This window comes from Furipterus horrens, unplaced genomic scaffold, assembly GCF_987537825.1.
Source record: "Furipterus horrens unplaced genomic scaffold, mFurHor1.1.pri manual_scaffold_4, whole genome shotgun sequence".
Classification (NCBI taxonomy): domain Eukaryota; kingdom Metazoa; phylum Chordata; class Mammalia; order Chiroptera; family Furipteridae; genus Furipterus; species Furipterus horrens.
Window position 1 is genome coordinate 162560866 of NW_028327174.1, and position 17118 is coordinate 162577983.

General features: G+C 33.2%; 1 protein-coding gene across 2 annotated transcripts in view; it reads left to right on the top strand.

Annotated features, from left to right (window-relative positions):
- VPS13A (vacuolar protein sorting 13 homolog A) overlaps positions 1–17118 on the top strand; it is a 214879-nt gene that overhangs the window by 32910 nt on the left and 164851 nt on the right. For both annotated transcript variants that reach the window (XM_090274190.1, XM_090274189.1), the window contains exons 8-19: positions 2746–2805; positions 3016–3096; positions 6536–6593; positions 9198–9325; positions 9521–9627; positions 11034–11205; positions 11666–11728; positions 12222–12354; positions 13190–13284; positions 13646–13788; positions 15627–15816; positions 15904–16018. In XM_090274190.1, the coding sequence (XP_090130316.1) occupies positions 2746–2805; positions 3016–3096; positions 6536–6593; positions 9198–9325; positions 9521–9627; positions 11034–11205; positions 11666–11728; positions 12222–12354; positions 13190–13284; positions 13646–13788; positions 15627–15816; positions 15904–16018 (1345 nt within the window). The remainder of the gene's footprint in view (positions 1–2745; positions 2806–3015; positions 3097–6535; positions 6594–9197; positions 9326–9520; positions 9628–11033; positions 11206–11665; positions 11729–12221; positions 12355–13189; positions 13285–13645; positions 13789–15626; positions 15817–15903; positions 16019–17118) is intronic.

Sequence of the window (17118 nt, forward strand, 5' to 3'; positions counted from 1 at the left end):
GCTTTTCATCACCTTGAATACTTCTTGCCAGTCCCTTCTTGCCTGCAAAGTTTCTTTTGAGAAATCAGCTGAAAGTCTTATAGGCACCCCTTTGTAGGAATCTCTCTGCTTTTCTCTTGCTGTTTTTAAGATTCTCTCTTTATCTTGAACCTTTGGCATTTTAACGGTGATGTGTCTTGGTATGGTCCTCTTTGGGTCTAGCTTGTTTGGGACTCTCTGTGATTCCTGGACTTGTATGTCTATTTCCTTTGCCAAATTTGGTAAGTTTTCATTTATTATTTTTTCACATAAGCTTTCGATTTCTTGATCTTCCTCTTCTCCTTCTGGCACCCCTATGATTCGGATGTTGGCACGTTTAAAGTTGTCCCAGAAGTTCCTAAGCCTCTTCTCATTTTTTTCAGTTCTTGTTTCCTCATTCTGTCCTGGTTGACTCTTTTTCTTCCTTATGTTCCAAATCATTGATTTGAACCCCATTTTCCTTCCCTTCACCATTGGTTTTGTGTGGATTTTCCTTTGTTTTATTTAGCATAGCCTTCACTTCTTCCCTTATGCCAGCAGTTCTCAACCTGTGGGTCGCAACCCCTTTGGGGTCGAATGACCCTTTGACAGGGGTCGCCTAAGACCATCGGAAAACACATATATAATTACATATTGTTTTTGTGATTAATCACTATACTTTAATTATGTTCAATTTGTAACAATGAAAATACATCCTGCATATCAGATATTTACATTACGATTCATAACAGTAGCCTAATTACAGTTATGAAGTAGCAACAAAAATAATTGTATGGTTGGGGGTCACCACAACACGAAGAACTGTATTAAAGGGTTGTGGCATTAGGAAGGTTGAGAACCACTGCCTTATGCATTTGCTATACTTAAACATGTCTGTTAAGCCTGTGGGCATCTTTATCACTAGTGTTTTGAACTCTATGCCTGTTAGGTTGGCTATCTCCTTGTCGCTTAGTCCTCCCACTGGAACCTTGATCCATTCCCCCATTTTGGGCTATACTTCCTTGTTTCCTTAACTTGACAGGCTCCTATGTTTGTTTGCCTCTGTGTCTTAGGTAGAGCTGTTGCACTTGTTACGTTGTAAGGGGCGGAGCATTAGGTATTCATCAGTACAGGGTGACCTGTTTCACCATGTTGTGGCACTGTATGTGGGGGAGGAGTTTGAGAGGGAACAGCTTGCTCAGCACTTGCCGCTTTTCCAGGCACTTCTTTCACCTCCCTATGGGACTGGCACCCCTCTCGCTGCTGCCCTGGCCACCATTCCCAGAGTGGGTGGGTCTGCAGATACTCTAGGACCATGGGGACCTTTTAAACAAGTGGACTCTACTGAGAGACTGGCAGTTTCTGCCTTCTCCCCCACCCCCACTGGTTTGCACAATCAAGCAATGAGGCTTTATTTTCCCTTGTGCTGGAACCTTGAGCTGTGTGGTCTGGTCTGGTACTGGGAGCGCTTCCCAGGTGTCCCTCCCTACTTTTCAAAATGTGTGACTCTGCTTTTCGCTGGCTTGTTGTTGCCACTGTTGTTACTGCCACCACATCTCTTCCTTTCCACCCCGGCTCTGCCTGACCTACCTGTCTGGATGAGTATTTCTTCTTTATATCTTTGTTTGTTGGACTTCCATGCAGCTCGGTTTTCTGGAACTTCTGGTTGTCTCTAGTTCTGAGGTAGTTGTATTCCTTCTTAGTTGTGGAGAGAGATGCAGAGTGTCTGTCTAGGCCTCCATCTCGGCGGGAAGTCCAACAATCCATCTTTTAAAAACCCTCTATATCAGTGATTCTCAACCTTCCTAAGCCGCGACCCTTTAATACAGTTCCTCGTGTTGTGGTGACCCCCAACCATACAATTATTTTTGTTGCTACTTCATAACTGTAATTTTGCTACTGTTATGAATCGTAATGTAAATATCTGATATGCAGGGTGTATTTTCATTGTTAGAAAATTGAACATAATTAAAGCATAATGATTAATCACAAAAACAATGTGTAATTATATATGTGTTTTCCGATGGTCTTAGGCGACTCCTGTGAAAGGGTCATTTGACCTCCAAAGGGGTCGTGACCCACAGTTTGAGAACCACTGCTCTATATGATCCTGTTGCATAATAAAGTTTGAGAACCACTGTTCTAATTCATTCAGGTCTCTGCAAAAAAATGAAACAATCTTTTTATATAGCACATATAGCACTTTATTCTCCTCAGTACTTTTTATTGCTTTTAGAATAAAGTCCATAGTTTTTTCTTCAGGTCATTTATAATCCTTTTATAATCCAATCCCAGGTAACATATCTGGTTTCAACTCTTGTTTTACATTATGTTTTCTGGCAATACTGGGCCTCTTTAGTTCTCTGAATGTGTCGTATATTTGTGTATCATCCTAGAATGAATCATTCCCTTCTAATCTTAGAATCAATAATTTTATTCATGTCCTATATTAGGTTAGACATCTCTTTCTTCATCACACGCCAGAGTTTGAGGCTGCTACCGTGTTCTCCCAGTACTGTATATGTAACCTCTATATAGCATACCCTTGTTGTAATTGCTTCTTGCTTTTTCAACCAACAAGGAGCTCCTTGAAAGCAGAGACCTTCTTGTAGTCAGTTAATATTCTTTGAGTGTTATGCTTTCAAGGACATCTTCATGGAAACTTGGTCTAGGACATGATAGATAATGATCTCTCACTGCCACATATCACATGGAAATGACAGTTTTATTATCATTTTTCCCTTTCAGACAACTGATCAAAACTGGATTCCTTGTTTACAGGATGAAACTGAAAAACTATTTCGTAAGGTACTAAATATTCTATTTTGTCAACCCATGGAATTAACAAAAGAGACTTTAGAAAACTAATAGTGATATATAACATTGCATGAATTTATGTGAGTTGTGTTTACTTGCCTAACTCTATTATATGAATGAATTATTTGGGGCTTCTGAAAATAACATGTGTTAAAGATCCTTCAAAGAAAATGAGACATATAATGAACTATTTATTTTCAGTTAATCCGATTGGATAACCTTTTTGCATATTGGAATGTGAAGTCTCGGATGTTTTATCTTACTAATTATGATGATTCATTGGTAAGTAAATTTTTTAATATGTGTATATACACAGTTGTTTATATCCTATTTCACATAAAGTTTCATTGTCATTTATCTAACATACTATAGTCTGTGGACATTTTTTTAAGGCAAAATCTATTAGCAGAATTTATAAAAATAGGTGAATATGTACAAGGCCTGTCCAGAAAGTATCCAGCCACATAATATGAAAAATAGAGACATTTATTGAAGAAGATACAAGATACAAGAAACATTGTATATAGGACAATGACATCTCAGTCCCCTTCAAAGTAGGCACCTTGGGACCTCACACAGTTCTCCCAGTTGCCATCAGCTGCCCTGTCATATTTTCCCGAATCTCATTGACAGTCTGAAATCTCTTCCCTTTCAAAGGTGATTTTAGTTTTGGGAGAAGCCAGAAGTCACAGGGTGCCAAATCTGGGCCGTAGTGAGGCTGAGTCACCTGGGTGATTTGATGTTTTGCAAAAAAAACCTCTGCGTGAGATGCGATGCATCAGTGGGCGCATTGTTGTGTTGAAGCTGTCAGTCACCAGCTTCCCATACCTGTGGCTTTCTGAATCATCTGAATAGTTTCTGCAGAGGAATGTTCAAGCTTAATGCAAAATTTAATGCAGATGCATTGTTCTACTCCCTCAGTCATTGTGACTGGGACACCACACAGTACACATGCTCACTCAAATACATCTACCGCCCCTACTGACTAGTACACTGCATGTGCATCCAGTCCATCTCCTTGGTTTCCAGGTGACATCAATCTCATACAAACTGTTCTCATTATATTAACAATGGTTGGACTTTTGTGGACAGACCTCATATATACCTGTACATGAACATGTATAAACACACACCTTGTTTATAATAATTGACATAAAACATTATATTAGCTTCAGCATAATGATTTTATATTTGCATATATTACAAAATGATCATTTCAATAATTCTAGTTAACATCTATAACCATACTTAGTTACAAACAGTTTATTTCAAGGGCTGGTTGTTGGAGGGTGGAGGGCAAAAAATTGGGACAACTATAATAGAATAAAAAACAATAAAAAAATTTTTTTTTCCTGAGATGGAAACTTTCAAATATGCAATGCAGCATTATTAACTATAGTCATCATGCTGTATGTTAAATTCCCATGACTTATTTATTTTATATCTAGAAGATTGTACATTTTGATCCCTATCACCCATTTTGCTACTATCCACGCCTGGCAACCACCTGTTTGTTCTTTATATTAATTAGCTTTTTGTTTTTTGTAGATTCCACAAATAAATGAGGTCATACAATATTTGTCTTTCTCTGTCTGACATGTTCTATTTAGTGTACTGCCCTCAAAGTCCCATGTGTTGTCTCAAATGGCAAGATTTCCTTATTTTCCTATGTTTGAATTATATTTTTGTTAAATATATTGCTTCATTTTCTTTATTCATTCATCTGTTGATGGATGTTTAGGTTGTTTCTATATCTTGACTATTGTAAATAATGCTGCAGTGAACTGAATGCAAATATGTTTTTGAGATAGCGTTTTTGTTTTTATTTGGATAAGGTACCCATTATGGTAGTTCTGTTTTTAATTTTATGAGGAATCTCCATGCTGTTTTCCATAGTGGTTACACTAATTTACATTCCATCAGCATTACACAAGTTTCCTTTTCTTCCTATTCTTTGCAACACTTATTTCTTGTATTTTTATAATACTAATTCAAACAAGTATTAGGTGATAATATATTGTCATCTGGTTTGCAATTCCCTGATTAGTGAGGTTGAGCATTTTTTCATGTCCCTGTTGGCCATCTGTATGTTTTCTTTGGAAAAATATCTATTTAGATCTTCTGCTCATTTTTAATCAATTCGATTATTTTGTTTACTTTTAAGTTGTATGATTTATTTGTATATTTTGGATATTGACACCTTATCAGATACAAGAATAGCAAGTGCTTTTTCCCATTCAGTAAGTTGTCTTTTTATTTTGTTGATTGTTTCCTTTGCTGTGCAGAGGCTTTTTAGTTTGATGTAGTCTCACTTGTTTTTGCCTTTGTTGCTTTTGTTTTTGGTGTGAGATCCAAAAAATCATCACTAAGACGTATCTTGGAGCTTACCATGTATGTTTTCTAAAAGTTTTATGGTTTCAGGTTTTATATCAAATCTTTCATTTATTTTGAGTTAATTTTTGTTTATGGTGTAAGATAGTGGTACAGGTTTATTCTTTTGCATGTGTCTCTCCAGTTTTCCCAAATTTAATGCTTTGTAATAAATTAACTGAGTATGTGCAGGGACTTATTTGTGGACTCCCTATCTGTTCCACTGATCTATGTGTCTGCTTTCATTCTAGTACTATACTGCTTTGATTACTGTAGCTTTGTAATCGAGTTTTAAATCAGGGAGTGTCATGCCTCTAGCTTTGTTCTTGTTTTTCAAGATTGCTTTGGCTCTTTGGGGTTTTGTGACTCCATACAAACGTTATGATTGTTTGTCCTCTTTCTGTGAACAGTGCCATTGGATATTTGATAAGGATTGCATTGAATCTGTAGATTGCTTTGGATAGTATGGCTATTTTAACAATATTAATTCTTCCAATTTTGAATGTGGGGTATCTTCCTATTTATTTGTGTCTTTAATTTCTTTCATCCAAGTTTTATAGTTTTCAGTGTATAGGTCTTTCACATCCTTAGTTAAATTTATTCCTAGGTATTTTATTCTTTTTGATGCAATTATAAATGGGATTGTTTTCTTAATTTTGCTTTCTCATAGTGTGATACTAATGTGTAAGAAATGCAATGGATTTCTGTATATTGGTTTTGTATCCTGCATCATTACTGAATTTGCATGTTCTAACAGGTTTTTTGAGAGGAGTCTTTAGGGTTTGCTATAAATAATATCATGTCATCTATAAATAGTGACAGTATTATTTTCTCCTTTCCAATTTGGATGGCTTTTATTTCTTTTTCTTGCCTAAATGCTCTGACTAGGGCTTCCAGTACTATGTTAAATAAAAGTAGTGACAGTAGGCATCCTTTTCTTGTCCTGATCTTAAGGAGGAACTTTCACCTTTCCCTCTTGAGTGTGGTATTAGTTTTAGGTTTGTCATGTAGATCCTTTATTATGTTCAAGTATAATTATACCTCTATTCATTTTGGTATAGAGCATTTTAATCATAAGTGGATACTGAATTTTGTTAAATTTGGTATATGTGCTTGTATATAAACATATTTAAACATACACATAAATTTTAATATTTATAAGATATTCTTTTATGAGATATTGTATTTAATGAAATATTATTGAACCATTTTAATATTTTTATATCTAAGTCCTAATTTAAGTTATTTTTTTAAAACTGCTTTTAAACTTTTTCTTTTGCATATAATAGGACTTTGTCAGATAAAGTTATACTGGCATTAATATAAATAAAAACAAATTGTCTTTTAATAGGACAGCTTGAAGAATGGCATTGTTGATGAAAATATTGTTCCAGAAGGTTACAATTTTGGTAAGTACATTTCAGAAAATAAAAATTGCAATTTGTATTTTATTAATCAGCATATATTTTAAATGAACATTGTTGATATTACTGGTACTTCATGTTAGTTTTCTCATGCAATTAAATGTATTTTATATATATATTAGTTGTGTGTATATATATATATGCAAAAGCAAAACATTATTCATTGTTGGTGAGCTTTATATTGTTTTATAGCAAAACTGGGAAAGAAGAATGATGTCTAATATGAGAGGTTGTTAATAAATTGTGAAGTCTCTAAGGACTATTTAATAACAATTGTGATAATTTTCAAAGACTTTTAACATGGCAAATATAATTTAGTAAGGCTAGCTGCTGTAGTTTATAATGTGATATTACTATTTTGAAAATGTGCCTTTAAACTTTTTCTTTAAATTTTTTTCTGGTTTTAAATTCTTAAATGAATATGTAGTACTTTAATAATCAGGAATAAGTTACTAAAATAGGCAGAGAGAAGGAGTGCTGTTTCTTTTACCCTGAAGACTCTCAATAAATATTGATTGGTGATGGATAATGTAGTTCTTGAATTGACTGACAATGTTATTAACCATGACTATCCTTCCTGAAAGTTTTTTTTTTTTTTTTTTTTTACTTTAGTGATATGTTGCTGTGTATTTCTACTATCATAAATATTCCTTATTAATTTTTTGACATGGCTATTTTTGTGCTCTCTTAAAATATCATTTTCATAGTTTTGAATTGGTTTCATTTTCTTGATTTCCTCTTCAAAGGAAACGTTAAGAACAGACAGGATTGTCTATGATGTGTGTTGATGATTCTCAAACCTGTCACTTTAGGTTTGACTTATTTCTCCTTTGTTTATTGTCATTTCCTGCTGTCAGTCAGGGCCCAGTGAGGAGAAAGAGAAACCACAAAGTATTATGAGTAGGAACAGTTTAAAGAATTACAACTATTGTGTAACAGGGGATTGGAGTAACAAAGGGAATGTTTATTGAAAAGTGGAGAGAAGTCTAAAGAATCTAGGAATAGTAGAAGAAATAGCTCCTAATCAATGACTAAGATGGAGTGTCTAAAGAGGAGAGCATGCCTTCCTCAGCACTGAGATCTAGAACTTCTTGGAAAGGGCATGGCTGTGGCTCACTGGTTGGAATGATTGAAATAACTGGTCATGGAATTTCAATAGGGTAGGGAGGGAACTGGGAACATGAGGCAGAGGTGAAGGACAGAGAGAGGATCAATGTATGGCGTGTCCCCTGGAACTTGAAGGTTTGGTATTGGAATACTAGAGAGATAGATGGTAGTGGTAAGGAGTTTGATGCTTGAGAACAAGTTTATAGAGAGGTTGAGGATATTGGTGCAATAAGGTCTAGTGGATGAAGGAAGAGTGGAAGAGTCCAAGGAACTGAGAGACCATGGTTTTGGAGAGTTGCCAGGATCCAAAGTCTGAGAGAGGTAGGAGAGGGTATGTAGCACAGAGATGGATAGTTGATTGCAAGTAGGGATGGTATAATGGGTGCTATATCTTTTATGTAACACAAGAATTAAAGCTGTGGAGAGGAATAATTTTATTTTTCAAATAGTGATATTTTTTGCTTTATACACATACTTTTTAGACTTGCTGTACCTTCTATTTATGTACATATAAACATTTCTCATTTTAAACCGTATAGTGTTCTATTGTATAGATGTACCAAAATGAATTTAACTGATGATCTTTTAGTAAAGATCTCCTTTTTTTTTAAAAGTATATTTTGTTTTTTATGCTGTTGTTTCATTCAAGTTAAAAGTGTGTTTGAATGCTTAAGGTGTAAAAAATTAAGTGCTAGGCTTCAGGGGTGATTAAAATGAGAGATACAGTATTATTGTATATAAATTAGCTTTTAATTTAATAGTTGATCTCAATCTAGATGCTGCTATTACTGGTCTTCCTGTGTGTTATTCTCATTCTTTTTTGGCACTCAATACAAGGAGCTGAGAGCAATCTGTCTTAGATTATGAGCTGAGCCAATGAGGTTATCCTGAGCAAACTCTCACTCATCTTTCCTCTTTTTTTACAAGTTAAAAGGGAAAACAGATGGATGCAAGAAACTGATCAGAAATTCAGAAATTATAATTATATAATAGAAATCAGTGGTTAAATGCAGGAATTGGCAAAAGTAGGTTTATCATTGTGAGAACAGAAAACACAGTTTATTCTTGTATTTTTTTAAAAATTAATTATTGTATTACCACTCCTGTATAATCTTTTTCCTGCATTTCTCATGTACTTCCATTCCTTAAATCTGTGTATTATTACTAAAACTATTTTATTGGACTGTTTTGCCTTTTAGAGAGTGTTCTTTCACAGCTTTTGTTGGTGTCTTGAGGGGGAGTTTAGTTAGCCTTTATTGTACTTAAAGATGACAATATGATTTATAGGTAGGAAAAAGGTAAAAGAAACTTTTTCACCAATTAAGTGACAGTTCACCTGACAAAAATCATAGCATTGTGGAAATTGGAGACTGTAGAAAGGATATATAAGAAATGAAAATCAGTGTTTTCAACTTGATCCCTTTAGTACTTTGAAAGTCTTGAAATATAACTCAGTCTATTAAAATTTGTATTATTTTCCAGTATTTCGTCCCATATCTGCTAATGCCAAACTCCAGATGAATCGCCGATCTGATCTTGACTTTTCTGCACCCAAGATAAACCTGGATGTTGAGTTACATGACATAGCAATTGAATTTAATAAGCCACAGGTGATTTTTTTAAATGTTATTTTAAATTGTGAGTTATAGTTTGATGAAAAAAGAACTAAGACTTTAAGTGTTTTTTCAAAAATTCTTAATGTTACGTGGTAAAATTTCCTTTAAGAAGTCAATAATTTAACTTTTATCTTCAATAATTGGAAAAAACCTGAAACATGTAAGAGCTTCAATTTTTCCACTCTTCAGTATTTCAGTCTTATGGAGCTTCTTGAATCAGTTGATATGATGACGCAAAATCTTCCATATAGGAAATTCAGACCTGATGTACCTGTTCATGACCATGCCAGAGAATGGTAAGATGTCTTAAATGTTTAAAAATGAAGTATAATTGATATACAACATTATATTAGTTTTCAGTGTACAGCCTAGTGATTCACATGATCATGATAATAGGTTTAGTTACCATTCATACCATACTTAGCTACAAAAGTTTTCCTGTGATAAGAACTTTTAAGATCTACTCTCTTAGCAACTTTTTAAATATGGAGTGCAATATTAAGTATAGCCACCACGCTGTACATTACATCCCTATGATTTATTTTATAACTGAAAGTTTGTACCTTTTGACACCCTTCAGCCATTTTTCCTACCCCAGACACCCACCTCTGGCAACTACCGATCTGTTCTCTATATCTATGAGCTCAGTTTTTTGTTTTCTGTTTTTTTTAAGATTCTCTTTATAAGTGAGTTCATATAGTATTTATCTCTCTCTGACTTAATTTCATTTGGCACAGTGCTCTCAAGGTCCATTTATGTTGTCATAAGTGGCAAGATTTTATTTTTTTATGGCTGAATAATATTTCATTGTATATATATTACCACATTTTATTCATTTATTCTTCCTTCAGTGGACACTTAGGGTGTTCCACATTTGGCTATTGTAGGTAATGTGGCAGTGAACATGGGGTTGCATGTTTTTTGATTTAGTATTTTCATTTTCTTCAGGTAAATACCCATAAGTGGAATTGCTCAAGCTAAACTTTCTTTAAAATTAAAAACATATAGCATAAATGTGAATTTATTGACTTTTTTAAGAAACTCTTTAAAGGCTGATGCAAACTGTAATTTGACTACAGTTAGAAATTTATTTAGCTGCTTTTGCTTCTTACGCTAATAAAATAGACTTAAGGGATTCTTTATAATCGACTTTACAACTGGAGATACTAAAATACTATTTACTGTATTTTTGGAATTATTATACTAAATTCCAGTTTGTTGTCCATCAATGTTTTTTTAAAAAATTTCAATTTTTTTTATTATACACATTAAACATATTTTTAAACATGAAAAGGTTATGGGAGTATATAAAGTACTATCCTTTTTTGAAATTCAGTCAGAAGTCTTGTTATTCCATTTATTAAGCTCTTCCATAGTTTCTAGAGGTTGTAATTATTGTTTCAGTTGACTATTTTAATTTCTATTCAGGGGACTGTTTGCCAATTAATACTTGAATAGTTTTTCTGTAGACTTTTACTTATTGTAACAAAATTAAAAGATGTTGCTTATTTTCACCTAGGAAAAAGAGAATATTAATTATTGTGAAAATAAATATGCTGTTTGAAAAAAAGCAGGTGCTCAGATAATATACCATTTTTATACTCTCTGAAGGATATGTATGTTAGAATGGAAGCAATATTAACTATTTCATACTGTTGGTTTGAGGGTGTTAAGTGTAGGGTTTTTGTTTCTTTTTAACTAGGTGGGCTTATGCTATACATGGTATTCTTGAAGTAAATGTTTGCCCCCATTTACGGATGTGGTCATGGAAGCATGTTAGAGAACATAGGCAAAAAATGAAGCAATACAAGGAACTTTATAAAAAAAAACTAACAAGTAAGAAGCCACCTGGTGAACTTCTCAGCTTTTTGGAGGTTAGCATTTTTAAAAGTTGTTGAATGTTTTGTGCTATATAACTCCTCACTCTTTAGTGACTAACACTTCCCAATTATTGGTTCTAATTTTAACTGAGCTTTCTCTGTGTTTCTTTTCTTTTCGTTTTTCTTACTCCTGATTAAAGTCAGTTGGGTAATATAACCTTTGGTGTTACTCTCCTGGGAGCTTTTGGAATTTGAGATTATTCTTAATCTGGAGAGATTTGGGTTTATGTAAATAGTAATTTAAAGCCTCACATTAAGATGCTAATTTTCAAGCTGATACATAAATTAATATAAATATATTAAACTATTGCTTCTCAGAACTTAACAGGAATATAATGTTGATGGATGATCTGTTTCCTGCTTCCTGCTTCTTATTATATCTTTAGTGCAGCAATTTGAGAGAATATATATACTAAAGTTATTTATGTAAACACATTTTTATTTATATTTTTAGGAGTTGGAAAAGACCCTGGATGTATTTAATATAACTGTAGTGAGACAACAAGCAGAAGTTGAGGTAATTTCATATTATTTTTCAGTTAGTAAATATTGATTAATATAGATTTGACAGGTGCTGTGACATTATTAGTATGGTGTTGTGTTATAGTATTTCCTAAAAGGGGTCCAAATGTGCTTTTTGTGTTTATTATAAGAAAATTTGATTTAATGCTTTGCTACATCCATTGAAATCAGACAGGTTCTATTGGTAAAATATTATTTCTGAATTATTGGACTTATCAATTACTCGGAGTTCATGCGGAGATGAAAAGCCAATTTTTCTGGTTTGTTTTTGTTTTTGGAATTACCTTTGCTATAAGACAGTGAGATTAACTGCCTGGCAATCCTAAATTCTACATTTGGCTAGTATTGCAGTTATTTCGTTCTGTTGTTAGTTTGTATATTGTTTACATTTATTTACTCAAGTAGACAAGTTTTGAAATGTCAGGCTTCTATTTTTTTGCATTGTTAAATAAAGGATGATTTGTTATTTATTTGAAAATTTATTTTAGGTAAAGAAAGCTGGATACAGGATTTACAAAGAAGGAACAAAAGATTCAGAGGAAAATAAAGGATGGTTTAACTGGTTGTGGACTTGGTCGGAATCAAAAACTGAAGAACAGCAGCCAGATGTTAAACCTGGAAGTATGTTCATTTTATTTTATAGCAGTGCAGTTAATCATCAGGTATGGTAATTTAGCTAATCATCAGGGATGAAAATTGTTTTGCAGAAAATTCTCTAATTAAATAGACATTGTAAGTATATATGCATATGATACATACTTCATCCTTTTTATCAATAAAATTACAATTAAAACATAAGTATATGCCAATTAAAAATTAGGTAAATTTTAAAAAATCATACTAGTGTTTGCAAAAGAGCTTTATGCCCATGGGGTTTAGTAAATGCACATAACACCATAACAGATAAATAAAAATTCCAAAAGTGTATAAATCATTGTCAATTTTTATTGAAGTCAGATTGTTTCTTGGAAAGATTTTTGTGTCTTAACCAAATGCTTAAGATTATAGCTTTGGAGTCTTAGGGACTTAGGTTTATATCATGGATCTATCACTTATGAACATTATGGACCTGGTAAATTATTTAAGCTTTTTGAATCTCAATTTTATCATTTGTAACATGGGGGGTAAGTTATGATATTAATACTACTTTTCTTTGTGTGCTTTGTTGCCTAGCGCAGTGCCATTAAGTTCCTAATACAGTTAACCATTTTGTAAGCTCTTGGTTAATACCAATATCTAGAAACTTATATTGCTAAATTTATGTATTTAGAAATTTATATTTTTGAAGAATAATCCTAAAATTGCCAATACCATTTCAACATTTTGACTATAATTTCTTGAAAGTATTATAAAAAAGAGTAAAAGTTACATTTAATTTATTAAAGGCAACTATATTATGGATTAGTTTTATCTTGTTACCAGTTAAAAACACAAAACACTTTTATGTAATTTGTAGGTCTTGAAGAAATCTTGACACCTGAAGAAAAAACTTTACTGTATGAAGCAATTGGCTATAGTGAAACAGCAGTTGATCCAACCTTGCCAAAATCAGTAAGAGGTTTTCTAGCCTTATACTTCAGTTTAATGATAGTGATACCTATTTTCAATCCTTTAGAAATATATGTTACTGACTTATTCTTTGATTTTTTTTCTGGGTCTGTAATTATTGTTTTTACTTTAATTTTTAAGATGGGGGTAAATATTGTCCCATACTTTGTAGTGTTATGTGGTGATTCTTTAAAATATAAAGGGTTGCTTTTGAAGTATTCTGGTTTTTGGAAAGAAAAAACTATATGAATAGGATATGAATAAGAGTGGTGGTTGTTGCTGTGTGTATATACATACATATACACATATATGTATGTATATACACACTTATTTATTTAATTTTATTCCTCTGAATATACTCTAGTTTGAAGCCATGAAGTTTTATGTACACTTGAAAAGTATGTCTATTGTTCTAAGAGAAGAACAACAAAAACCTGAGCTGTTAGATATTGTAGTAGAAGAATTTAGCACTTGGATTGTACAAAGACCAGGAGCACAAGCAATTAAGTAAGTATTAATTTATTCTCTTTTATCTATAAAAAAGAATTTCACTGTGAAGTTGGAAGTTAGATTATAATTTTACAGTATTTTTTAAAGACTACTGTGGTTTAATGTATCCTTCTGTAGTTTTAGGAGCTTAGTTTTTTCAGTAATACAGATTTTTAATAATTATTGAAATAATACATAGTCAATAGAAAACTGCATGCTGAGGAAACAGAAGGACACTAAAGAAAAACAGAAATCTCAGCAGTCACACTATACAAAAGAAACAGCATTAACAATTTGGTTTTTATCCAGAAATGTCTTTATTTCACCTTTGTTTTTAAAAATAGCTCTACTGAGATACAATTCATTATGCAATTCATCCTTTCAACGTGTAAAATTCACTTGTTTGTGACACTGTATTGTATACCAAATTACAATGGTATGTTTATCAGGTTGTGCAATAATTACCACTAGCTAATTCCAGAACAGTTTTATTCCCTAAGAAAGAAATCCTAATACCCATTAGCTGTCACTCCTCATCCTCCCCTCCCTTGTGTCTGGGAACAACTAATTTACTTTATTTCTGAGAATTTGTCCTTTTTGGGCATTTGATATGCACAGAATCGTGCAATATAAGACCCTTTCTATCTGGCTTCTTTCACATAGCATGGTATTTTCAAAGTTCTTCCATAGTATAACATGAATTAGTGCTTCATCCATCTTAACTGCTGCCAAGTTTGGCAATTATAAAGTTGCTATAAACATCCATGTGCAGGTTTTTGTATAGACAAGTTTTCAACATCTTTGGGTAAACACTAAGGAGCATGATTTCTTGATTATATTGTAAGACTATATTTAGTTTGTAAGAAACTGCCAAACTGTCTTCCGAAGTAACTATACTACTTTGCATACTACCAGCAATGTATTAGAGTTTCTGTTGTTTCACATCCTTATTATTATTTGGTATTGTTCAGTATTCCAGATTTTGGCCATTCTAATAGGTGTGCAGTGGTATCTCATTGCTTAATTTGTATTTCCCTGAAAATACATGATGCGAAGCATCTTATGCTTTCCCTAGGTCATTTGGGCTCTGATAATTAATACCCATCAGGTTAAGCTTGGTTAACTGGTTTCTCTAAAGACCTGGCCTTGTTAAGAAGAACAGAGTACTCTGGAATATTTTTAAATGGTTTCTGTCTCTGCCCCTTGCTTGAAGCTAAAGGGAATTTTTCTGCAATATTTACTGTAGGAACCTGGTCAAATTTCTGGAGATATCTCAAAATACTGTGGAGGCTTCCCTATGACTGGGTCAGCCTAGAGTTTTTGACACCCTGAGTTCTCCACACCGAGTCTTCAGCAGTTCATCAACTACATTTCAGGTTTTCAACCTCGGCACTGGTGTCCTCAGTACTCTACTTTCCTTTCCCAAGTCTCTCCTTTGGTAACTGGGCCTCCCTGTACTCACCGGTCTGCCTCTCTAACCGTGGGGGCAGTGGCTTGCTCTGTGTCCCACTGTTGTCCTCTTTTATGTATCCAAGAACTGTTGATTTTTCAGTTTGTTCTGCTTTTTTACTTGTCATTAGTACAGAATGGTTACTTCCAAGTTCTTTTCATGCAGAACCAGAAACCCCTTACCCTTCATGGCTTTTTAAATGTAGAAATCAACATGTGAATAGGTAGGATTCTCAGTGAATTAATCTTTTTCAAGTCAGATCTAATAGTTGTATATTTTGTTTGATGTGAGCGGACTGGAATAGCAGGAAATGCACAGTGAAATTTTTTTCATTTTTATTATTTTCAATTGAAAATACTTTATAATGATATCAATTGCTAATATTTACCCTATCTTTTTCATGCAGATTTGAAACCAAAATAGACTCCTTTCATGTTACTGGTCTACCAGACAATTCAATAAAACCCCGCCTCCTGTCTTCATTGGACAATGCTACATCACTTTTCCGGATTACATTTGAGACTAATCCATTAGATGAAACTATTGCTCAGAGGTGTATTATAGAAACGGAACCTTTAGAAATGATATATGATGCAGTAAGCTTTGAAAAAATTTCTAAGTTTTCATACATTTCAGTTTGGTTTGATTTTTGTACCTAATTTTAATGATGCTTATTTTGCCAGAGAACAGTGAATAGTATAGTGGAATTCTTCAGACCTCCAAAAGAGGTAAACCTAGCACAGCTCACTTCAGCGACTTTGACAAAACTTGAAGAATTTCGTGATAAGACAGCAACAGGTAAAAATTCCGGTATTAATTTTGGTGAATTAAATACTGAATCCTATACTAAACTTTCAGGCATTTAAAGCTGATTTTAGTAATGTCTTCTTTACGTTTCTATCTAGACTAGATATAATTGAAATTAATTTTGTACATAATCATTTCTTACACTCAGGTCAAACCTATTGACCACATTCAAATTAATTACAAAATTTTGTTAGGATATTTGACATTCTGTTTATGAGAAAAACTGGCCTTTGAATTGTTTTATAAAATCATAGGACTTGTTGAAATGGTGTTTTTTTAGTTTAATCCCTGCCCTTTTATCATTTAGCTCTCTTGTGACCTCTCCTAATCTCTTACTTATTCCAAACAAAATGTTCAGTTAACTACACATGCTTTTGACTATAGTATGAGGTTATACATGTTAAATAAACTACATCACTTAAAATTTTCAATCTAGCTATTCATAATTTTACATATTAGGTTGTTACTGTCATTTTTAGTTTCTCATAAATCATGTTAAAAAACCTGGTCCTCATGTTCTTGTGTGGGTTTTGTTATTGTTGTCTTTTTTAAAGTATATTTTATTGTTTATGCTGTTATAGTTGTCCTAGTTTTTTCCTCATTTGCCCCCTTCTGTCTGGTACCTCTTTCCCTCCAGTAATCTCATCCTTAGTTTATGACCATGGGTTGTGCATAAAAGTTCATTGACTTATTCATTTCCTATACTGTTCTTAACATCCCCCCATCGATTTTGTACCTACCGATTATGCTTCTTAATCCCTGAACCATTTCCCCATTTCCCCCCCTTGCCCCTCCCAGCTGATAATCCTCCAAATGATCCCCATACCTATGATTCTGTTCCTATTCTGGTTGTCTGTTCAGTGCTTTCTTCTTATTTTTATTTTTGTTCTTGTTTTTGTTTTAGATTTAGTTGTTGATAGTTGTGAATTTGTTGCCTTTTTAATGTTCATGGTTTTGATCTTCTTTTTCTTGAATAAGTCCCTTTAACATTTCCTGTAATAATGGCTTGGTGATAATGAATTCCTTTAGCTTTATCTTGCCTGGGAAGCACTTTATCTGCCCTTTCATTCCAAATGATAGTTTTGCTGGAT